The sequence below is a fragment of the Schistocerca gregaria genome, chromosome 3, assembly GCF_023897955.1.
Source record: "Schistocerca gregaria isolate iqSchGreg1 chromosome 3, iqSchGreg1.2, whole genome shotgun sequence".
Classification (NCBI taxonomy): domain Eukaryota; kingdom Metazoa; phylum Arthropoda; class Insecta; order Orthoptera; family Acrididae; genus Schistocerca; species Schistocerca gregaria.
The window spans coordinates 897422791-897449330 of NC_064922.1; the positions used below are offsets into that span (position 1 = coordinate 897422791).

At 41.2% G+C, this 26540-nt stretch overlaps 1 protein-coding gene across 1 annotated transcript in view; it reads right to left on the bottom strand.

Moving 5' to 3' along the window:
- The window catches only part of LOC126355174 (myosin-I heavy chain), a 427094-nt gene that overhangs the window by 72829 nt on the left and 327725 nt on the right, over positions 1–26540 (bottom strand). The window contains exons 8-9 of the mRNA XM_050005385.1: positions 18568–18803; positions 863–1012 (exon numbers count right to left, since the gene is read on the bottom strand). Coding sequence (XP_049861342.1) covers positions 863–1012; positions 18568–18803 — 386 coding nt within the window. The remainder of the gene's footprint in view (positions 1–862; positions 1013–18567; positions 18804–26540) is intronic.

Genomic DNA, 26540 nt, shown 5'->3' on the forward strand with positions numbered 1-26540 from the left:
GGATCTCTTTGATTACCCTTGTTTTACTTTGCTTGATGTTCGTTTTGTCATAGGTGATAGAATTAAAATGTCATCAGCAAATTTTATAGTTTCTATTTCTTTTTCTAGAACATTAATTCTTTTTTCCAAATTACTCCTTTGTTCCATCACAGCTTGCTGAATGTGCTAATAGAATAAAATTGGGTATAGGCTACAATCCTCTCTTCCTCTCTTCTCAACCACAGCTTGTGTTTCATGTCCATAGTTTGGTAATATTCACACCTGGCCTGTCTATCTATCATATTTTTCTGTAGGGCTGACAGTATTTCGCCCGTCTCATATGTCTTGCATAACAGGTGAACACCAGGTGTGTAAACCAATCTTTCGTTGTTAGTTTCTTGTCTTATTTGGAATGTTTATTTTGTACTAAATAGACATGATAAATAAAATTAAAAAAACTGACAAACAAAGATCATTTTAAACACTATGGTGTATTACTATGTAAAGTGCTACTATGTTGTTTACTTCTGATGCGTACCAGTGTATGGAACCATGTGCACATTCTTACAACTTTATCACTTTCTGTAGTTACAGATGAGTAGTACCAGTGTACCTGAATGTTTTTCAACTGCAAAACGTCAACCTCCAGTGGCATCTGAAACCATTTGGGAGGGGGAGAACATGAAGGGGAGAACATGAAAGAAAGGAAGAAATGAGAAGGGTTTTGTGTGTGAGAAATTAGTCCATCCATATGATGAGTCATTATAAAAGAGAGGGTTATACTTTCTATTATTGAATTTAATTAATTTTATTTTCATTGTTTTGTACCTGTCAGCATTTCCTTTTCAAACAAGATTACTGTGTAAATATTGGTGATAATTACCTCTGCTTGGTTATGTACAGATTCATTTGAATCTGAGCTGAGAGTTCCTAATGTTGAACCTAGTCGTTTGACACTGTTAGCCCTGCGAACTATTGTTGCCACAGTTCGACAGTAGAGTGCTTTGGCAAGAGAATCTCTTGTCATGTTGGACTGCAACAAAGTAAGTTCGAATCAGTGATGGTCCTGCATGAGCTGTACAAAATAATGAATAACACAGTAATCAATGTAAACACGCACTATATAGTCTCACAAGAAAATTCGTAGAAAAATAAGCATTACGTCTATGCAACAAGGCTATTTTTACAGCAGGAACAATGATCTAGAGCCAGATAAAGTCTAAAATATAATGTATGAAATGAAGATAGAACTGGAGAGTCCACAGTTCCAAACTTTATTACTACTTTTAAACACACACGTCTGCCACTCTAATGCCATCTATATGTGCTGTGTACCAGTCTACCTAATTCATATTGTCGTTGCGCCATCAAACATTTTCCATTGGTTGAAACTGTAAGGTTCAATCTTTGATTTCTCTTGGATTCTGGGATTATGTTCTGTCATTTAATGCAACATTTGTCATTTGCAGTGTTATGTGCAAATATAAAATGTAAATTTACACTATGATTTGGATTCCACATCAAAGTGTAGGTTGTTCTGTGAATGGCTGGTAAACCAGGTCTCAAGCCACACTGAATGGAATTAGAAGGAACAGTAATAAATGGCGCAATGTAAAGTATCCTGTGCCACAATGGTTTGTGGAGAGTAGATACAAAAGTGAACAATGTAGGTAGATAGTGTGTGAGTTAATTTCATGTTCCTTGGATCATTTGCATGATCAGTTGTATTGATGTGGAATGAGTCACTTTATAGTCACATCTCAAATTGATTTATAATGGCTACATGCTGAACGTTTGTAGGGTTTTCTTAAAATTTGAACGTACAGATGTAAGTTGGTAATTCCTACCCACCACCTTTTATGCATTACAATAATAGAAATTCTGCTAAAGAACAGGAGGAGTTGTCAAGGAGGATCTTCTTCAGTTTGTTTTCAAACTTTACTTTGCTATCTTTGCCCCCCATACATTTTCTGCAAGAAGCTCAGTCAACATATATTTCCCTCTCCTATTCAGTTGTAGACTATGTCTAGCATATCCCCCCTCCCCCTCCCCCCAAATGTAGCAACAGGCACTGCACTCATATGAGATTTCATTTCAATCAGCAGCAGTCCAATCGACTTGGTGTTCTAATGGCTCACAGAAGTGTTCTCCCAGGACAGGTCATGGCACTGCAGAACCTCCACAAAACTCATATTTGGGTGTGTAGTTACTACTTCTGTTTCATCCATGTCACTCCCATGCTGTAATTATTGTCCTTAGTGAGGCAGTTCCCTGCTCCACAAACTACAATTACCTGGTTCTCTTTGTCAAAATCTTTGAACAATTTCCCTATGTCCTCTGCCATCTGCCTAGGGCTAGCACTTAGTACCTGTAACTTGGTACCCTTTCTGCAATTTATCATGTACGATCTGGCTAACACCCCTCCCAAGGTCACCACCAATCAGAAAGGTTCTTTAGGTATCGACCTACAGCTAGTTTCTTTGCTATAAACCTACTGCTCCCACTGTGACCCGTAGTTGGATGAGGCTCTTAGCCTCCTACTTCAGGTAACAAGTCAAATTTATTCGATGTTGTAAGTTCAAATGTTGGTGAAGAAGTTGAGGAGCTGCTTGCCTTTTGCCCATAGCTTGTTACCTTTACCTAATACCTCCATCAACCTACCTCTTCAAATTTCATGTGTTCTAATTCAGTCTGAAGGGCACAAATCTTTCTCTCTTGTTCATCAATTCTCTTCTTTCATGTAGAGCCTACAGTTCCATGAGAGAGTCTCGCCGAGTTTCCCATTCAGTTCCCCACTACAGTCACCCAAGTGAAATTCTAACCAACAGTCTACATGTACCACACTCTTTCTGACTATCCTACGGCAACATCCACTCTTACCACGCATTGCAACACAGATTACATGCATATCACCACCAACAGGACTATACGGGGCAAAAACACTATAAGAGTGTCTTACTGTGTAATATAGCAGAGATGCCAAGTCACTGATAGGCACAACAAAAAGACTGTAACAAAATGAGCTTGTGGCCAACAAGGCCTTTGTCAAAAATAAACACCACACACACACAAACACACACACACACACACACACACACACACACACACACAATGAATAAAGAACGCTGAGGCCCGGAAGGTTACAGGAACATACGATGTATTGTAGGGAGCCCTGCAGCACAATTCAGAAAAGTTGGTGTTGGTGGGATGTATTCAGATTGCACAGGCTGTGAACAGTCACTGAAATGAATAACATTGTGTTGGGTGGCATGCTCAACAGCAGGGTGGGCCAGTTGCTTCTTGGTCCGAGTTGTCGGTGGAAATTCATGCAGACAGACAGCTTGTTGGTTATCATCAGATGTAGAATACAGCACAGTGCTTGCAGTCTAGCTTGCAGATCAAATGACTGGTTTCAGCTACTTCTTGTCATCCTCTGAAATGAGGAATGTGCTATCCACTATCTTTCCAACCCTCTCATAGTGGATTTCTGCTACCCACTGAACCTACACAATCCCTGCTCCCAGTCCCTTGCCTCATGGCTCATATCCCTGTAAAGATCTTGATGCAATACTCATCCCACATATCCTCTCACCACTATCTGCGGGCCGGTCACAAACATCACCTATCCATCAAAGGCATGGCAATATGTGAATGGGCATAACAACCAACAAGCTGTCTGTCTCCATGAATGGCCACTAACAAACTGTGGCCAAGAAACAATTGGACAACCTAGTCGCTGAATACACTGCCCAACATGACATTCTCCATTTCTGTGACTGCTTCACAGCCTGTGCCACCGGGATCCTTCCCACCAACACCAGCTTTTCTGAACCGCACAGGTGGAAACTCTCACTGCAATTTATCCTAGGTTGCTGTAACCTTCCTGGCCTCAACCTTTGTTATTGTCCATGTGACCCCTTTCCTGATCCTATTCTGGCACTACACGATCTGTTATTGCACCAACACACCCAGTCTTTTTACTTCTCTACTTTTTTACTACCCCCTGTCTCCCCTGGCCTCCATCTAACCTCCTGACTGCACCTAGCTGCCCTTCCCCCTCTCCACCTTGTCCCTGCACACTCCCAAGAGTGGCACTTTACAGTTGTCTCTCTCATAATGGGCTGCTGCTCGTAGTCTGGCTCTAGGTGCCAGAGACTGTGATCTCTCTCTCTCTCTCTCTCTGTGTGTGTGTGTGTGTGTGTGTGTGTGTGTGTGTGTGTGTGTGTGTGTGTGTGAGAGAGAGATCTATTTTTGAGAAAGGCCTTGTTGGCCGAAAGCTCATTCTATGACAGTCTTATTTTTGTGCCCATCTGTGGTCCATCATCTCCACTATATGGTAAGTAGCAACTATCCTTTTCATAATATTGTTACAGTCCATCCTGGATTTCAGTTTTGCCTAACAGCTTTTCTTTCATCCTTAAGCAAATGCTATTTTCCTTTGTTGTTTTTTCTGTGATCTCACTGTGACTTCAAGCCAATTTCAGTTGTTTTCGCCTTTCATTATTGATGTAGTCTCTCAGATTTCATTGTGTTTCCCCTATTTCATCTGTTTCACTCTTTTTGTGATTTATTCCCATGTGTTTGGGTGTATTTTTCTGAATTTTGTCAGATGTAATTCTACACCATTTTTTGTATTTTTTCACGTTTTTCCCACCATCATGTGTGCTTGCTCCTTCGATTTGCGCCAATACTGAAAAGTTTCCTTATCCCCAGCCAGAACCCAGTACCACACTGTTCCTGAATTGTTGTTTGGCTGATGGAATCCCCCCAAATGGCCTTACCATCAAATTACCCATCTCCAGGTGCCACCCTTCCTTTCAAAATGACCTTCAACTGTTCAGATTCCACCAATACTTAGCCCTCACCAACATAGTCCTGCAAAACCATATCAATCAACCCTAAACCTCCTTGCAATACCTACTCTCCATCTGTAAAATTATCCTGCTATGCAATCCAAAATTCCTGGAGTCCATTCACATACTGAAACTCTTGCCCTCCAAGGACTAGAACAACATGCACAATGCCACCTCATAAATCTCTCCACCCTGCTCACTTTCTACTCCCACCTTGGACTACCACTGTTCACCACCTCAACAACAACCTCCAAACCTCCCCCACGTCCCCTCATAGCTGACAAACCATCTTGCAGACCTACTACATTTATCCCACCCTCCAAAACTCCCCACCACCAACAAACAGAATCCAGAACCTATAAAAAAAAACCAAAACACAGTCATGAACCTTTCCTCCAAAAGCCTTATCCAGCCCTGCATAAATATCAGTTCTTTCCGAAGGCCTCAGCTTTTGTCCCACTCCCAAATTCAATCTAGCAGCAGTTGTTAAAGACCTCTCCTCCTGGTCCCTATAGTGGAAACACTTTTTTTGCCACCAACACTACCAATCAGACTCAACCAAAGACCAATGTTGAATGCTACCTGACTTAGTTCACTCCTCCATTCAACCATGATCCAACCCCACTGCCCCCAAATCACCACCTGTTAACTTTCCAGAACTTCTTAACCTCGAACCATGCCTCATCGTTGTTCCCTAAATCCCTCAACATGCAAATCAACTGAAATCCACCATCTAAAAGCTGATCTCAACCTTATAATCCTACCTACTGACTAAGGCTCCACCAGTGTTGATCTGAATTGCAAGAATTACCTGGCAGAAGGACTCCACCAGCTGTCAGATTCATCCACCCACAAACCTCGCCACAGTGACCCGATTCCAAATATCCAGTAGGCTCTCTAGTCTCTACTCAAATACTTAGGCCCATCCCAGAACCTCTCCCTGAAGTGCATCTCTCTCCTCACCCCTACTACTCCCCACACTTATACCTTCTATAAGCTTCATAAAGTCCATAAACCCAACCACCATGATGCCCCACTGTTGCTGGTTGCTGTGCCCCCACTGAGAGAATCTCTGCTCTCGTAGACCAACACATTCAGCCTGTTACCCACAACCTACTCTCATACAGAAAAGATACCAACCATTTCCTCCACTGACTCTCCACAGTTCCTGTTCCTTTACCACATGGTGCCCTGCTCGTCACTATTGATGCCACTTCCCTTTACACTAACAGCCCTAATGCCCATGGGATTCCTGATGTTGACCACTACCTTTTCCAATTCCTGACAGATTGCAAACTAATAACTTCCCTCCTAATTGCCATGGCCAACCTTATCCTCATCCACAGTTACTCCTCCTTCGAAGACATTGCCTGCAAACAATCCGGAGTATGGCTATGGGCACCTGCATAGCACCATCCACTGGCCATTCATTGGCCATCTAGAGTAATCCTTCCTAAACATACAGAATCCCAAACCTCTCACCTAGACCAGACTGATTGATGACATCTTGATAATCTGGATTGCTTGTGAAGACACCCTATCCATATTCCTTCAGAATCTCAACACCTTCTCTAGAATTTCCTTCACCTGGTCCTCCTCAACCCAACAAGCCACCTTCCTTAATGTTGACCTCCACCTCAGTCCATAAAAACCTATGAACCACCAGCAATATCTTGACTTTGACTGCCATCCATACAGCTGAGCCACCCATGGCCATCACATCTACAGTTATGAGTGGTCCCTCTCGAAATGTATCGAGGACCTCACTGAGGACTTCATGGACCATAATTACCCTCCTAACCTTGCACAAAAACAGATCTCTCTTGTCTTATCTTTCCAGTCACCCACCACCTCCCAAAAATATCCGGCCACGTTACCCTTGTGACTCAGTACCACCGAGGACTGGAGCAACAGAATTTGAATGTCCGCCAGGGTTTCAGCTACTTCTCGTTGTGCCCTGTAATGAGAAGTGTCCTACCCATTATCCTTCCCTCCCCTCCCACAGTGATATTCTGCTCCCATCAAACCTACACAATACCCTTATCCGTGCCTACACAACCCCTGCTCCCGACCACTTGCCTCATGGCACATATCCCAGTCATAGACCTAGATCAAGACCTGTCCCCTACATCCTCCCATGACTACCACCTACTACAGTCCGGACACAAATATCACCTATCCGATCAAGGGGCTACTTGTGAAACCAGCCATGTGATCTACAAGTTAAGCTGCAACCACTGTGCTGCATTCTGTGTGGGCATAACAACCAAAAGCTGTCTGCCCACATGTGTGGCCACTGACAAATTGTGGGCAAGAAACAACTGGACAACCCAGTTGCTGTGCACACTGCCCAACACGACATTCTACATTTCAGTGACTGCTTCATAGCCTGTGCAATCTGGATCCTTCCCACAAAAACCATATTTTCTGAATTTCAGTGTTAGAAACTCTCCATGCACTATATCCTACATTCCCCAAACCTTCCTGGCCTCAGCCTTCATTAGTTACTGTCCATCTGGCCCCTTCCCTGTTCCCACACCAGCAGTACACCACCCTTTGTTCCACCAATGCACCCAGTCTTTTTACTTCTCTCCTTTTCGCTATCTCCCCTCTCTCTCCCCCACCCTCTGTCTAACCTCCTAACTGCATCATAGCTGCCCTATCCTATCTCCACCTCGTTTCTGCACACTTCCACTAGCAGCACTTTACTGTCCCCCACCTCTTGCTATCCTTCCCCTTCCCTGGCCCAGCCTCCTCGTTACCCCCACCAAGTTGCCCCTCCATCATGCACTGCTGCTCGTAGTCTGGTTTCAGCTGCCAGAGACAGTAACCATGTGTGTGTGTGTGTGTGTGTGTGTGTGTGTGTGTATGTTTATTTTTGACAAAGGCCTTATCTGAAAGCTCATCATGTGACAGTCTTTTTGTTGTGCCTAAATGTCACTCAGCATCTCCGCTATATGGTGAGTAGCAACTATCCTTTTCATAATATTCTTTTGTTCCATCCTGTACTTCCCATTGTTTGCTTTTACTGTTTTACTCCACATATAAAATTATCTATAAGTTTATGAATATTTTATAAAAATAGTTAAATATAAAAGTTGAAGAGAGAAGTGTCACAAAAAGCAGAGAGATTTTGAAAATCTTATGTTTAGAGTTAATTCACAGCTCAGCAATGTATGTGAAATATATTCACTGCATGAGAGTTCATTTTAATTACTTGCACAAGGCTCTGAATCAGTATTGGTAGCCTGAATATGGAACTGACTTTTTCCTCCAGTATGGTAGGTAATCTCTCTAACAGCTCCATAGTCAACAAAAAATTTGTATGCCAGTGAGATTATTCTCTTGGATGCCATGAAACACCTGACTTAGTTGTAAGTTAAAGAAAACCATCAATGGGTGATGTGTATGAAGGAACTAAGTCGAAAGCTTAAAAAATCAAGAAGTCTCTTGTTATGCATTCCTTTCATTGCTTGTAGTTTCATCTAAGGTACTGTGCCCCTTCTCTGAAAACATCTAAGGCTTGTTCTCATGGCCCTTCATTCCTAGTGTTACTTATGGTTTTTCTTGGTAACCAGGCCCCCATTTGTCTCGTTGCCTCTAATTTTGGGGTGCCAGTCCTTATGTTCCTGGTGAAATTTCTGTGACTGATTTAGACAGTTTCTAAAGTAACTTATTTGTTGTAATATTTCATAGTTAACTGAAATTATTGTGAAGTATAAGTGGATCTTTGTGATACAATAGGGACAAATCAACTGCAACACTGTTCTTAAATTACTGAGTGTGTGTAAGGGATGTTTTATACATGTTCATTGTGATTTATCCTCTCTGGAATGTACTGTTCACGAATGAGGAAGTCCTTGTATGAATGTGTGTGTGTTATCTATTGTCATTCAGCTGTTGATACTAAATCTACAATGGGAGTATATGTGAAACATTGGTATACATGAGTAAATGCATTTTTCTGCTCTTGATTTGTAGTAAAACTGTAATTTTCTTTACTACTATATACTACATGCAATCTATGTCACAGACCATAGTTCCAAGTGATTAAGTAAGCACATGTTAGTCCCAGACTAGATTTAGCCTTCGTTATGGGAAACAGCAACTTAGACAATTAATCTAAAGCTGCAAATTTGGAATGCTGGTGTTGCTGAATAATTTAATGTGTACAAATAAAGGCATTGTGCTTTCAGACTTACGTTTATATTATCTCTGCACTCACAAACAGTCCTGGCAGAGTACTGACTAGCTTGTGCTTCTGAGGACAGCCATACATGCAGCAGTGCATGAACTGCCAATATGTAATGTTGACTATTCAACTGTGCCACTTGAAGCTTTCATGGAATGTCTCATAGCCAATAATGCCATATATCTTCACTTTCACTTTAGTAACATAGACAGATGATTTATTTTACACCTATATTTTTACGAAAAATCGTTACTACTCACCACGTAGAGGAGGTGTCCGGTCACTGACAGGTACAGTGAAAAGACTACTTAACATTTAAGCTTTTTGACAAAAAAAGTCCTTCTTTGGAAAAACACACACACACACACACACACACACACACACACACACACACACACACACACACACAGAGCTGCTGTATCCAGCAACTGTGGACTGCAACTGTGTGTGACATGAGCAGCAATATGGGATGGGTGGTGGGGGTAAAGAGGGGCTGGAGGAAGGGACTGACTTGAAAAGAGAGAGGAAAGAAGTAGAGAAGGGAAAAGACTGGAGATGCGTTGTTGGAATAGAAAGCATGTGTAGTGCTGGACTGAGAGCAAGGATGGGAAAGGGTAGGTATATGACAAGAGACTAGCAGTGGGGGCCAGGGGTTTACGGGAATAAAGGATATGCTATAAGGAGAGATCCCATCTGCACAACTTAAAACAAGCTGGTGTTGGTAGGAAGCATCCAGATGGCACAAGCTGTGAATCATTCATTGAAGTGAAACTCACTGTGTTAGGCAGCACATTCAGCAACTGGGTGGTCCAGGTGTCCCTTGACCATAGTTTGGTAGTGGCCTTTCACACGGACAGCCAGCTTGTTAGCTGCATGCACACACAGAGAAGCACTACAGTGGTTGTAGCTTATTTCTAGATCACATGGCTGCTTTCGCAGATGATCCTACCTTTGATGGGATAGGAGATGCCTGTGACAGAACTGGAGTAGATGATGGATGGTATTGAGTCATGAGGGGAGTTATCTTTTGTGGCCGGACTGTGGGTATGTGGGAGGCAATATGTGACTGAAGAAGAGACAAAGCATGGGAGATCTCTTTCTCAACAAGGTTTGGAGATTAATTTTACTCATTGAAGGACTCAGTTAGATCCTTGGCATATTTTGAAAGGGACTGCTGATCACTACAGAAGTGAAGACCATGGATTGCTAGGTTGTGTGGAAGAGACATCTGGTATGGAATGAGAGGCTGTCAATGTGGAGATATTGTTCGTGGGTGGTAAGTTTGATGGGGCGGAGGTACTGATGTGGCTATCCTTGAGGTGAAGGTCAACATCGAGGAAGGTAGCTTGTTGGGTTGAGGAAGATCAGATGAAATGACTGGGGGAGAATGTGTTGAGGTTCTGGAGGAATGTAGATAGAATCTCCTCACCTTCAATCCAGATCACAAAGACGTCATCAGTGAATCTCAACCAGGTGAAGGGTTTGAGATTCTGGGTGGTTAAGAAGGATTCTTGTAGATGGTCCATTAACTGGCTCACATACAATGGATAGGATGGTGCTATGTGGATTCCCATTGCTGTACCACGGATCCATTTTTAGGGGATTCATTCAATGGAAAAAAAGGAAAAGTTATTGTGGGTGAGGATATAGTTGTTCATGGTTACCAGGAGGAAGGTTGTATATTCAGTGCCTGCTTAACATTGGGAAAGGTAGTGTTGAATAGCAGCAAGGCCATGGGCATTGGTGATGATAGTGTAGAGGTAGGTAACATCGACGATGACAAGCATGGCACTGGATGCTAAAAGAATAGAAATTGTGGAGAGCCATTGGAGGAAATGGTTGGTGCCTTTTATACAGGAGGGTAAATTATGGGTTATAGGCTGAAGGTGTTGGCCCATAAGTGCAGAGATTCTCTCTTTTGACCTGGGTGTTTGGGTTTATAGAATTTAAGAAGAATGTAGAAGGTAAAGAGGCCAGTAGTGGTGGGGATGAGGAGAGAGAGAGAGAGAGAGTGAGAGAGAGTGAGAGAGAGAGAGAGAGAGAGAGAGAGAGAGAGAGAGAGAGCCTCTGGGCATTTCTGGGATGGTCCCCCAAGGAAGGACTGGAGATCCTGCTGGATATGTGTAATGGGTTCACTGAAGCAGGGTTTGTAGGTGGATGCATCCAACAGCTGACAGAGTCCATCTATCAGGTAATCACTACATTCCATAACCACAGTGGTGGAGCCTTTGTCATCAAGTAGGGCTGTAAGGAGAGGCTCAGTTCTTAGTTGGTGGATTGCATTTATTTCTGTGGATGTAAGGTTAGTTTCCATGTTGATGGATTTGTATAATGATGGTGAGAAAATTCTGGAAAGTTAAGAGAGGGTGATTTGGAGGAAGGGGCTGGTGAATTATGATTGACTGTAGGTGGGAACTGAGTCAGGCAGGATTCAATATTGGTTTCGGATTGAGTCTGATTGATAGGGTAGATGGTGAAAAAATGTTTCCATTGTAAGGACTGGGAGAGGATGAGAAGGTCTGTAAGCAAATTTCTCCTTCGTAGTGGAGATACTGAGACTCAGCATCTCTACTATATGGTGAATAGCAGCTTTCCTTTTCAGGATATTGTTATATTCCATCCTGGATTTTCCATTGTTTGATTTCTCCTTTGCAGGCATCACTTACAATAAAATCTGTGCTACAGAAGTGGGCACCTGCATGGCACCATCCTATGCCAACTTATTCATGGGACATCTAGAGGAATAATTTGTAACCACTCAGAATTTCAAACCCCTCACCTGGTTCAGATTCACTGATGACATCTGCTTGATCTGGGACAAAGGTGAGCCATCGACAGTGAGGACAGCACACCGATTGAGGGTGAGGACACCCTATCCACATTCCTTCAGAACCTCGGCACTTGCTCTGCCATTCACTTCCCCTGGTCCTCCTCAACCCAACAAGTCCTATTCCTCAATGTTAACATCCACCCGAAGGATGGCTGCATCAGTACTTCCATGAACATCTAACCTACAAACCATCATCAATACCTCCACTTCAACAGATGCCACCCATTCTAGATCAAGAGGTCCCTTCCATGAAGCATAGCCACCTGTGATTGTCACATCTGTAGTGATGAGCAGTCCCTCTCCAAATAAACCAAGGGTCTTCACAGACCGTAGTTATTCTACCAACCTTGTTCAGAAACAGATCTCCTGTGCCTTGTCTCTCCAGTTATCTACCACCTCCCACATACCAACAGCCCAGCTACACCCCCGAAGAGTACTTCTCTTATGACTGGCTATCATCCAAGTCTGAAGCAACCGAATTACATTTTGGCCAGTATTCTGCCTACCTCTTGTCGTGCTCTGAAATGAGGACTATCTTATCCACTACCCTTCCCACCCCTCATCAGTGGTATTCCACTGCCCATCAAACCTATGCAATATCTTTGTGCATCCTTTCCCCACCCCTGTGCCTATCCCTACTCCATCTCTGCTCCCAATCCCTTGCCTCTTGGCTCATATCTGCACAATAAATCTAGACGCAAGATCTGTTTCATACACCCTCCTCCTAGCACCTACTCTGATAATTTCACAGGCATCTCCTAAACCACCAAAGATAGGGCCATCAGTGAAGTCAGGGATGTGATGTATAACTAAGCTGCAACCACTTTGGTGCTTTCTACGAGGGGTACACAAAAAAATCAGAATTATTTTTAAATAGATATATATTTTCAAATCTTTACAAAATAATCTCATCCTCTTCAAAATACTCTCCATTACAACTAATGCACTTGTCCCACTGGTGCTTCCACTGTTCGAAACCTTTTTTCGCAGTCATCTTTAGAAATGGCTGGCAGCTCCTCCCTCATTTTTTTCTTGACTGCTTGAGTGTTGTCAAATCAGTGTCCTTTCATGCCCCTTTTCATGCTTGGAAATAAAAAATAGTTGCACAGAGCCAGGTCAGGCAATCAAAGTACATGGGTTCACAGAACCAAACCATTTTCAGTAAAAAACTGTCTAACAGAGATGGCTGTGTGTGCAGGTGTGTTGTCAAGGTAGAAGAACTGGTCTCCTGTCAGCCACAAATCAGATTTGTTTTGACAGACTAGTCTCTGACAGTTGATCAGTTGTCTGTCAATGATCCGTGAGCACAAGCACTTGAATTGTTTCCATATTTCTGTCGATTCGAGCAGTTGATGGACATCGAGAACGAGGTTTGTCCTCAATTGACATATCGCCATTTTTAAATCATGCAGACAACTCGTACACTTGAGTTTTCCCATAAAGTCATCTTGGTAAGCTGTTTTCAACATTAAAACAGTTCCAGCAGCATTTTTACAGAGTATAAAACAAAATTTCACAGCTACAGATTGTTCACTTAAACTTGCCATCATAAAAAATGAAACAAGAACAAAACAGCACTAGCAAAAACAATCAATGCAGATGAAAAGAACAAGCAAGATTGAAAAAAACAGTAGGCACTGAACTGGCAGTGAGTTGTGCTACATACGCCTAGCGACAGAAATGCATACTACACAAGCCCTGCCCATGGCCCCTCGTTTGTGATCTACAGCTAAGCTACAGCCTCTGTGGTGCTTTCTATGTGTGCATGCAGCTAACAAGCAGGCTGTCCGTATGAATGGCCACTGCCAAACTGTGGTCAAGAGACAGCTGGATCACTTAGATGCTGAACATGCTGCCCAACACAATGATCTTCACTTCAATGACTGCTTCACAGCTTGCACTGTCAGGATTCTTCCTACCAACACTAGCTTTTCTGAATTGCACTGGTGGGAACTGTCCCCGTAACATATCTTCATTCCTGTAACCCCCTGGCCTCAAATTTCACTAGCCCCTGTCCTTCACCTACCTTTCCCCTTCAATGCTCTCACTCCGCACTACACATGCCTTCTATTCTATCAGTGCGTCTACAGTCTTTTACCCCCCACCACCCACCCCAGAATGGTACTCAGGTCAGATGCAGTCACAATCCATAGCTGGGCCACAGTAAGGAGACAGTAGGTGTGTGTGTGTGTGTGTGTGTGTGTGTGTGTGTGTGTGTGTGTGTGTGTGTGTGTGTTTGATATATATATTTAGTATTTACATCTCTCTTGATACCACACTTTTTTACTGAAGTGATACATTCATAATTGAAAGTGGTTAATACAAAATGAAGTTTGGACGAAGGAGAAGATGTGGGTGCTTCCATATGTGAAATGATACAAAGAATGAGGTGACATTTTCAAATTGATGCAGAAGTTGGCCTTGGTTCCATGAGGATGCAGTTGCACCCAGCGACTCTATTTATTTCATGCAGTAACGGGTGCAGCAATTAGTTACAAATAATATTTATTCTTTATCCAGATTTCGGTCACTCTGTGGCCTTCTTCAGTGCAGTAAATATAAGGAAAAACATTAAAACCACTTACATATGCACACAGTCCCACCTAGACTTAGTGTCGGAGGTCAACCTTTGACATGACGTTCAGTTGGGACTATGTGCATATAAAAGTGGTTTTAATGTTGTAAGTTATATTTACTGCACTGAAGATGCCCACACAGTGACTGAAACCTGGGTATGCAGTAAACATTATTTGTGACTGACTGCTTTACTACTTGATGGCAGAGTAATATACAGAATCTCACAAGTTTATTTTTTGTATTTGTTGCTTGTCTTTTGCCTCAGAGCTCTTAATATCATCTACTGTTTCCCTCCTTTTCACCTACTTGCATTTATCTCTGTTGTCCCAAAGGAAGAAATTGGTGGTTGTAAAGTGTCAGATTTGATAATTTTTTAATGTGTCTTTCTGTTACTTATACAGCTAACAAATAGTGTGGATGTTAATTACTGTGTTTAACTAATTTTTGCAAATATTCCTAGTCACTTTTTGGGGGGATTAAGATTGGGTCCAGTTGAGAAGCATTTGTGAAACCAGAAATGTATATACGCAACTATGTGAATTCATCTGTCATCTTGGAAGATGGAAGTGTCCACACTATACTCATCATGAAATTGTAAAAGAATGAGCAACAATTGGTCACTGAGAATGTTGAAGTAATCATCCTGGTTAATGTCTATGATTTTCTGAATGAGTGGGCTCAAGTCATGCTATGAAAAACACCTCTGAAACACCTATGTCCTGAACTGCTCTGTCCACACATGCTAAGTTAAATGCCTCATTGGGATGTTGGTGCACTTGACATCTTGCAGCACTTAACAAGAGGTAAAATCTTAACTCACTGGATCACAATGGATGCTGTTGATTACCCACTGTCCAGTTTCTGTGTTGTTCAGCTCACTGAAGTTATGCAGGTTTATACAATGAAGAGCCAAAGAAACTGGTATACCTGTCTAACATCATGTAGGGCCCCTGCAAGCATGCAAAAGTGCCGCAACATGACATGGCATGGATTCGACTAATGTCTGAAGCAGTGCTGGAGGGAACTGACACCATCAATCATGCAGGGCTGTCCATAAATCTATAAGAGTACGTGCGGGTGGAGATCTCTTTCGAAAAGCACATTGCAAGGCATTCCAGATACAGCCAGCAGATGCGTTTAAACTCAGAAGACTGTTACTGGGGCCACTGTGTAGCAATTCTGGACATGTGGGGTTTTGCATTGTCCTGCTAGAATTGCCCAAGTCCGTCAAAATGCACAATGGACATGTATGGATGCAGATGATCAGACAGGATGCTTATGTACATTTCATCTGTCAGGGTTATGTCTAGACATATCAGGGGTCTCATATCACTCCAACTCCACATACCAACACCATTACAGAATGTCCACCATCTTGAACAGTCTCCTGCTGACATGCAGGTTGCATGGATTCATGAGCTTGTCTCCATGCCCATACATGTCCATCTGCTCAATATAATTTGAAATGAGACTCGTCTGACCAGGCAATATGTTTCCAGTCATTGACAATCCAATTTAGGCACTGACGGGCCCAGGCAAAGCGTAAATCTTTGTGTTGTGAGTCGTCAAGGGTACACGAGTGGGCCTTCGGCTCCGAGAGCCCATATTGATGATGTTTTGTTGAATGGTTCACATGCTGACACTTGTTGATGGCCCAGCATTGTAATCTGCAGAAATTTGTGGAAGGGTTGCACTTTTGTCATGTTGAATGATTCTCTTCAGTCATCATTGGAACATTTCTTGCAGGATCTTTTTCCGGCAGCAGCGATGTTGAAGATTTGATGTTTTACCAGATTTCTGATATTCACGGTACACTTGTGAAATTGTTGACGGGAAAATCTCAACTTCACCAATACCTCAGAGATGCTGTGTCCTATTGCACATGTGTTGACTATAAAACTGCATTCAAACTGACTTAAACCTTGACAACCTTCCACTGTATCAGCAGTAAACAGTGTAACAACTGCGCCAGACACTTCTTGTCTTATAGAGGCATTGCTTACTGCAGCACTGTATTCCACCTGTTTGTATATCTCTGTATTTGAACATGCATGCCTATACCAATTTATTTTGCACTTCAGTGTATGATGCTGTAAGTAACGGCCTTTTATCTACATCTACATCTATATGGATACTCTGCAAATCACATTTAAGTGTGTGGCAGAGGGTTCATCGAACCACTTTCATAATTCTCTATTATGCCAATCTTGTATAGTGTGCGGAAAGAATGAATGCCTATATCTTTCCGTACGAGCTCCGATTTACCTTATTTGATCATGGTGATTGTTCCTCCCTATGTAGGTCAGTGTCAACAAAATATTTTAGCATTCGTAGGAGAAAGTTGGTGATTGGAATTTTGTGAGAAGAGTCCATTGCAATGAAAAAGCCTTTCTTTTAATGATTTCCAGCCAAAATCCTGTATCATTTCTGTGACACTCTCTCCCATATTTCGCGATAATACAAAACATGCTGCCTATTTTTTTTTTTTACTTTTCTGGTGTACTCCGTCAGTCCTATCTGGTAAGGATCCCACACCACGCAGCAGTATTCTAAAAGATGACAGACAAGCGTAGTGTAGGCAGTCTCCTTAGTAGGTCTGTTACATTTTCTAAGTGTCCTGCCAATAAAATGCAGTCTTTGGTTAGCCTTCCCCACAACATTTTCTGTGTGTTCCTTCCAATTTAAGTTGTTCATAGTTGTAATACCCAGGTTTTTAGTTGAATTGTTGTCTCCAAATGTCCATTGAGAACAGGTCCCTTTGCAGTGTTCACTCAAGAACTGGTTGAGGTGAACATGCATTAACTGGAAGGTGTAATTTCTGTTGGGTTTGAAACTGAGTGTCCTTGACAAGGCATGACACTCGTCTCCAGTTGTTGGTTAGGATATTTTTATGACCACTGTTCTTACTTTGTGTTATATGGGTGCAAGTGGCACAATATTCCTGGTACATAAGTTGAACAGTCTGTGATGATTCACCAACAAACTGGGAAAATTCACTCATGGTGCGGTCATTGCCACATCTTACTGCACTGATTCTGTTCAACCAAATGTCGTATGTACATTAATTCAACTGCCATGACTTATGTCAGTGGCAGAAGGTCACATTAATAGAAATCAAATGTTACTTTTACAGCTCACTTGCCACACAGGTAATATCCCTACAAAAACCAAGGTGCAAGACCTGTCCTGTCTTATGCACCTGTAAAAGCAGGAATGTCATACAGCAACCATGCTGCAACTTATCTTCAGCCTTTTTTATGGGGGCATACCTGACAGCCAACCAGCTGTCTAATCAAATGAATCATCACTGATAATCTGTGGCCATCAGGAAAGTTTACCACCCAATGGCAGATTATGTTGCATTACTTAACGTGGCCGACTTTAATTGTTCATAAATTTTGTAATTCAGATCCCACCTCTTAATACCAGCTTCTCTTAACTACACCGATGGGAAATGTCCTTACAACATAGTCTTTGTTCCTGCAATGCTCCTGCCCTCATCTTCCGCTAGGTGCTGCCTCCCATTCCCCTCCACCTCCACCCTGTTCTCAGCCCCCCACCCCCCACTTTGCTCCATTACTTTACACTCATTCACTCCCTCCCTCCCTCCCACCTCTGTTGTGTCTGACACTCTGCAATCCATTCTTCCAGTTCCCTTGCCACCACCTGAGCATGCTGAGATGTCCCACACCCTTACACCCTTCCCGACCAACTATCAGCCTCCCTCCTCCATCCTTCTTAACCCCCACCCCCACCACTGCTTGTGTTTCCCACCCACTCCACCAGACACAGGCCCTAATCACAACTGAGCTGCAGTATCAGGACAATGTAGTCAATTTTGATAGGGTAGCCACAAGTGCTTTTTTCTCTTTTGTTTGTCCTCAAAACTGAGAGTATCTGAAAACTCAGTATAAATTTAAATCTCACTTATGTGCCCACAATCAATAAAAACTGCAACAATACAATGATTGGATACCTTTACTTCTTCCATTATTTTTATTCTACCCAGGACTGTACAGTATCACATTTCCCTTTACACCGAACATATCACTGGTAGATACCCACCTCAAAGCATATTTGTAAAATATTTTATATTGTAATGATAAGATTGTAAACTATGAAGAAGAACTACTCACCATATTTGCATCACAGACGGATTTCACAAGTTGTCCTCGAGCATTGTGTGTTCTGTATGTTAATCCTCTGAAAAGGGCAACTGATGAAACACCAAGCAGACTGGCTACAGATTTCAGCTCTACATCACCTTTCACATCCACCTCAAGTCCTTGGCCATCCACAAACTGCACATTACCAAGCAAGAGCACTGCTGCAAGGACACGGACAACATCCAGAAAGGGGATTCCCAGGACACCTGACAATAAATAATACGTGCAGTCTCCATATACATGTGGACACAAGTATAAATGATAAACACTGTATAAAAGTTATTAACATGATTGGTTACTAGTTATATTGTAACTGCATGCAATCTATTGAATTTGCAATAATCAAAGACTTAAACAATAGCTCAGTGTTGATGTTATTACATTGTGATGCATATAAGTATGCTGAAATTTGTCTGTAGGAGAGCAACAAATCAAGAAAGTCTGTAGTACAGGATAGCTAATAAGCATAATTCTTGGAATCTCAATTATTATGCCAGGAGATATGGTGTCTGCTCTTTGTTGCCCTGCCTTTGGTAACTTTATTGACACTAGATATGCGACTTAACAGTGTATACTGATAGGAAATTTACTGATACCACAGTAAAAAGTATAATATCTGCAAAGGAATTCCAGTTACAACTGTGTATGATATAGCTTAACTGGTTTCAGTTGCAGATAAAAAAAATGACATGGCTGTTGCTGTTACTGACACTACTACTACTAGTAGTACAACCACCACCACCACCACCACCACCACCACCTATGTTTGGGCCCTACTAGTCCCCACTGTGTACAACAAGATGCATTTTCAGGTTTTTGTTTTATCTTTTCTTTGTGCCCATATTACTTTCATTCCCTCAGAATGGCCTTTTTTCTTTCACGTGTCAGACTACACTGTCTTAGTCTTCTTGGGTTTTTCTATCAGGCCAACTATTCAGTCGGGAAATTTCTGCCTACAAATTTTTCTGTTTGGTAATCAAGTTGTGTTATTTCTGCTTCCTTCAAGTCGTATTTTACCACAATGATCCATTTTATTGTTTCAGTTTCTGCTTTACTATGGGTCTCATAGAATTCCACAACCTGCCTAGCTAACCTGGGTGGCTACATTCTTTTATTGTGCCTGTACAATTACAGCCTGCACAGTTTCATACCTGAATAAATATTGGCCAGTTTCATACCTGAATAAATACTGGCATCACATTCGAATAAATACTGGTATATTTTTCAGTTTCCTTGTTTGCTCTTAGCCTATGCATTCCTTTTTCAGTATAATTTGCACCTAAAATTTACCTGATTATCTCACAATCTCTTTTTTTGGAGTTATTCAGTGTCCCTCTTTGTATTTAAAATGAATGTTTGGGCCCCATAAAGAGACTCTGGTTTGAGGACTGTGTTTTAATGCCTCAGTTTTGTGTATTTTGAGATATATGTTTTGTCATACAGTACTTGGTAAATCTAAAAGCTGTTTCAATTCTGTTAATGGTGAATTTCATAACCACAGTGGTGGACTCAGCCCATCGGAGGTCCAGGCTAGTGAAACCAAATGAGGCTCCAGTCTGGTTAGAAACTGATGCATTTTTAGTGTACATTTAGTAAAAAATGAATAATATAGATGTAATGGCCAAACAAAAGTATTTATAATGTATGTACCATTTGTTCTAGTAACTGTAATATAAATACTAAAAGATATATGTGCTAGTATTATGGCTATGAATATCACTTCTCAACACAAAATTAGAGACATTGTTTCTAGTGTACAATAAAACATTGTAGATGAATAAGTTTACTACTGTAGGACACTGCAATTTAATAAACAGAGGTTTACAATGTTCTGTTTTATCAGAATCCATTATTATTCTTATTACTTTCTTCTGTAAAAGTAAAGTGTCATTTACATGACTACTACCCCGCCACAAGATTCCATAAGAGATGATGCTTTGGAAAAAGGCAAAATATGCTGATCTCACATAATCATTGGGAACATGTCTTTATAAATTTCTAATTAGATAAATAACTCTTGAAAGTCTAGCCAGTAAATTTTTAATGTGTGGTTCCCATGTCAATTTATTGTCGATAGTAACACCTAAATATTTTACAGTTTTTAATTCTTGGCAGTTAGGAATCTCTTTGAGGCTAAAGTGTCTGGGTTTTGTTTTCATTTAGTAAGAAGCCATTAGCGTTGAACCATATATATACCTGTATATACCCCCTTTCTTTCTCCTCAGTCAATGATAATGCCCATATCATTGCATTTTTTGTGCCAAAAGTAACAGCAATGGCTGTAATTGTAGTTTGTTCTATCTCTAAAAACTCATTCAGGATTTTTGATTTAGCAAGTCTTTTATCCAGTATAAATTTTATAGTTGGACTAAATTTACTTCCTCCAATATCAGGTGCCAAAAGTTGATGTAAGATAGATAGAGACGAGCACCTATAGGTGAAAGGAGCAAGCTTGCTGCAGATCTAGTATCAAGGTTTGCTTTGAATGGATCTTGTATATCTGCCAAAGTTTTCACACCTGTTTCCACGTTTTATGACTTTAACCACACTGTAATGAGAAATTCAGCACATATCAGACAGTCATTTCAAACTTTTTCCTTTTTTTTCCCCTACAAGTAATTCAAATCTATCTGTATGAGAAGAATGAATGTAACTTCTCTACAATTTCAACTCTGGTGACTTAAAAGGGAACAAATGGGAAAGCATGAACTCACGAGGATTTAAAGAATGATTAGCACATGGACTGAACAGAGTTTTTGGACTAATTTCTTGAATCTTTTGTTGTAGTTCTGCATGTACACCTGGTAGTGATGTGGCATTGTCATAACCTTGAACACTCTACAGTGCAATATCCAGCCCATCTTTTCCAGCTGCTGTTGATATAATTTCGCATATCCTCTGGAGATTTTCCCAACATAAAAGAAAACTAAGAAATATTTTGAACTTTCGCGATGTTGTCTTCTCTATGACTGTATCTAATTCTTTGACTAATTTGGTCAGTTCTGCTTTCGTTGGGAGTGCTATCAAAAATTATTCCATAATATTTAGCTTTTTTTTATATCTGCAATAATTTATTCCTTAACATTTTCACTCAAAATAAAAATAAATTCATTTTGTATCCGTTCTGACATACAAGAAGTGGACTCTTCAGTTTTTAAACAATGCATCTTCAATACTGATTCATGTGCCATGTCGGCTGATAAATTTGAGAAGCCACCAATTTGTTGGGTTGAGTCATCCCTTGCTTACGACCAGTCCAGTAGGCAGCAACAGTGCACATGCACCATGTCGCGTAAACAGTTCTTTAAACAGGCAAACAGAATTAAGTCATGCCCTTGGTGCTATTCACAGCACAAACACCAAGATTTCCCATCCAGGCAAGCACAGTGTTACTCTTGTGACAAGATAGGTCACATACAGTCCTTATGTTTGCAATGAAACAATCATATTGTGCCCACTCATAACAATCTAGTCACAAGCCCTGTGTAATCAATGCAGTGTATTCAATGCCTGCCGCAGGCATTAGCAAAACTAGCAAGCGAACAGTTTCTTCAGTGCTATGCCAGTCTAACAAACATTTTGTTCATTTGCATCTTAGTGGAAAACATGTGAAATTTCAGTTGGACACAGGTACCTCTGTAACATTGCTGAAACGTAACACACACGAGCTGTCAGGTTCCCCACGCCTGTCTACAGCTAGCATATATCTGATGGCTTATAATGTGCAAGACATCATCATTCACAGAAAATGTACTTTGCCAGCCATGTATCGCTCGCATAAGTGAACTGCGACTTTCACTATGCTACAATCACGTGACTGTGAGAACATATTTGACCTTGATTTGTTTGATTTGTTTGGGTTTTAAATTGAGGACAATGTGTTAACAGTGACTGCATTCAGTGTCAAAGACATTGTAGCTGGTTTTCTGAAAGAATTCCCTGGACTCATTTTCTGAAGGTTTAGACAACGCTAACAATTTTGTTGCACATGTTACTATGAAAGACAATGCTCAGCTGAAATTTTGACGGGCCAGACCTGTTCCCATTGCATTATGGGACAAAGTAGCTACTGAACTTAAAGAATTGCAAGATAATGGAGCTATTGTGCCCATACAAGTTAGTCAATGTGTGAGTCCACTGTTTTGCTGCTGAAACCTTCAGGTCACATTCACCTCTGTGTTATGTCTACAGTCAACCACAAACTTTGATACTTAACCATTTCCACACCCAGAGGATCTCATGTACAGATTAGGAGCTAGTCGCTACTTTTCAAAAATTGATTTGTGCGACACATATCATCAGATACCACTAGATGAAGAATCTCAAACCATGTGTGTTGTTAACACTCATTTGGGCGTGTTTAAATATTTATGTTTGCCTTTTGGCAGTGCTTCTGCACTCACAGTTTTCCAATGGTATCTGCAACAGCTGGCTGCTCAAGTACCGAACTGTTCAAACTATTCAGACAATGTTGTCGTATCAGGTCATACACCTGAAGAACACATTGCAAATTTGTGTACTTTGTTTCGTGCGTTATCTGATACAGGACGAAAGTGTCGACTGCACAAGTGTGATTGTTTTTAACCCAGAGTTACAGTATTTTGGTAATGTCATAAACAGTCAAGGTGTACATCCTCTTCAGTCACATTTGCTAGCCATACATTACCTGCCAGTTCCACACAATGTCAGAGAACTGCAGTCAGTCTTAGGAAAATGAACTTTTATTTTCAGTTCATACTGAATGCTGCACAAATCTCAGCTCCATTGCATTGCTTGCATCGCAAGAATGTCCCCGTTGTCTGGACAGATGAGTGCCAAGAAGCTTTTCAAAAACTTAAAGATGCATTGCTCACTGATGCTTGGTTCACTTTAAAGTTGATGCTTCTTCTTACAGAATCGGTGCCATGCTTTTGCACAGAATTGGTGACACAGACAGGCCTATTGCTTTTGCATTAAAAGTGTTGTCCAAGCACAGTGTAACTATTCACAAATAGGGAAAGAGGCATTGGCTATTGTGTACAGTGTAACCAAATTCCACCACTATTTGTATGGCAGAAAATTCTACTTAGTAACAGATCACAAGCCATTGAAGTCCTTGTTTCATCCGATGAAGCCGGTCCCTGTACAAAATGCCCAAAAATTACAAAGATGGGCTTTGTTATTGTCTCAATATCAGTATGCGATTGTGTATCGTCCAACAGCTAAACATGGTAATGCGGATGCACTTTCACATCTTCTGATCGGTCTTGATACAGACTTTGACATTTCTGCTGCAACTTCTTGTCACACTAATGCTTGGGATTCTGAATTGCTTCAGTGTTTTCATCTCAACTATAGCATAACTTCACAGGCTAGGGAAGCTGGTCCAGATTTGAACATTTTTGTAAAACCATTCGTACATCTTGGTCTCACTCATTGCATAGCATAAAGAATTCTGTAGGGTGCCGATACTTGCATGTCGGCATAGCCTTGGTGTACAGCAAGGACTGATTCTTGTTCAAAATGACTGTGGACAGTCACATGTGTTGATCCCCAAATCTTTGAAAAAATAAGTGTTGCAGTTACTTCACCAAGGATTGTTAGTGTGAAACAGTGCATCGACACTGTTGGCCTATCGCAGTCACTATGGCAACATGTGCACACAGACTTTGCAGGACCTTTTTGGAACACTTGTTGGTTGATTTTGGTAGACTCTTATAGCAAGTTTCCTTTTGCTGTGTCTGTGAACTCAATGTCACATAGCACAGTTCAGGTATTGTCCTCTACTTTTTGCCACAAAGGCTTGCCTGAAGTCACAATAGTTCACATCAAATGAATCTAAAACAGTGTGTAACTGCAATGGCATACAGCATCTGAATAGTACACTTATTCCATCCACAGTCAAACAGTGAAACATAACGTTTTGTCAGAACCTTCAAGGAGCAGATGGCCAAAATTCGCATCGCACACACCAGGGATCAAGCTTTGCAACTGTTTCTCTCCTCCTATCATTCACATCCATGAGACGGACAATTCCCAGTGGAATTACTTCACGGCCACCACCCTCCTCAGCATCCGATGCTGAAGGAAGGCATCAAGTACCACTTTGTGCCACATGATATTGTGTTTTTCAGAGTTCTTAGCAGGGTTATTCCATGTCAATTCCACCAATTTGAGAAAATGTTCCAGCTGATAGTCTCAGATTTGGCTGAAATTTAGCACACCAATGCTGTCAAGTGTGGAACACTCATGTACAAAAATTTAAGTTCCCCTGCCAATTAGTTCCAGAATTAAGGCTTGTGAAAGAAGGTGGCGTGACCCGGAAAGTGCAACCCGCATCTGGCAATCTATCTTCAGACCCAACTTCAGGACTTAATAACTTTGGAAGTATTCCGCACAGTCCAGTGAAATTTTTACAACCCAGTAACATCCACTTAGAGAACACACTCCATGAATCAAAACACCAACAACATATTTCTGAGGGAATATAAAAAATTCCAAAATGTGATTAAAAAATGTAATATGTTAAAATATATTAAAAACAAAGATTCCAAGACTTACCAAGCGGGAAAGCGCTGGCAGACAGGTACATGAACAAAACACACAAACACACACACAGAATTACGAGCTTTCGCAACTGGCAGTTGCTTCGTCAGGAAAGAGGGAAGGAGAGGGAAAAATGAAAGGATGTGGGTTTTAAGGGAGAGGGTAAGGAGTCATTCCAATCCCAGGAGCGGAAAGACTTCCCTCAGGGGGAAAAAAGGACAGGTGTACACTCGCGCACACACACACACACACACATATCCATCCGCACATACACAGACACAAGCAGACATAGGTACATATTGTAGGTGCCCTCTATGCCAAATATAATTCACTCAAAAAGGGTATAAATTTTTTTGTGGTAAACTTAATGTGGCCTAAACACACACAGAACTCATCATGCCCATGTCAGTCACAAAACCTGAGTTACATGCACAGGAAAAAAAACAAAAATCTGAAAAATTATCTGAAAAACATGGATTTTCAAAATGTGGCAGCACAAAGGGACAAGCGGTATCAAGCCAAATTTCGAACACTGCATAAGTAGACAATAATATAATATGTGACAAAATTTCAACTTGTTATTGCAAGGCATTTGTGTACAATAAAAGTTGACAGAGATGTATTTGGTTACATTTCTTTTAACACCATTTATCAAGTAATTGTGATGATGCAGGCAGCTTGTTTCAGATAAAGCTGCAGCAATTGTTGGGAGCCATTACGCAACAGAAAGTTAAATAATGGTAGTTTTCAGGGACAGAATGAGTCATTGTTAGGCAGGAACAACAAAGGAAACAAGCAACAATTACAGGTTCCTCATTTTTTAAGATTCTAGTTCAGACTGGTCAGTACTGTTGTGGAAAGTCAGTATGGAGGCAGAAGTGTGTACTAGTGGTCCTTTTGCTCAAACAAGTTGCAGTATTGGTAGAGGACAAGCATTTGAATGTCATAAAACAACATATGGAACAAAATGCCGCATTCGCTTTGTACTGTATGATCTGGATGAATCTGATCAAGATTTGTTGCTATGGAGATCTGGGATACACCCTGTGGGCACAAGAAGTACAGTTCCAGTAAACTTCAGTGTTTGTTATCATCATATGAAAGTGTTTCTGGATAAGTATTCTTTCAGTTGTTTTTATCCATTTTGGATTGATAAGAAGACAGTGAAGTGTAGCCTCAGAGAAATTGATATAAAATCAGTATTGAAATTGAATGAGTGCATGGGACTTAAAATGAAACCAGGACAAAAGTTATGTTCCAGGTGTGTTACACTGCTAAAAAATGAAGAATATTCTGATAATTTACATGACAATGACGAAGAGTATCAGCCACCTACAGCCACAGCAGATGAGCAATTAAACGCTTCAGTGACTGCTCTTCGTTTGTCTCCCATGAAGACACACAAAGTTGGGAAAAGA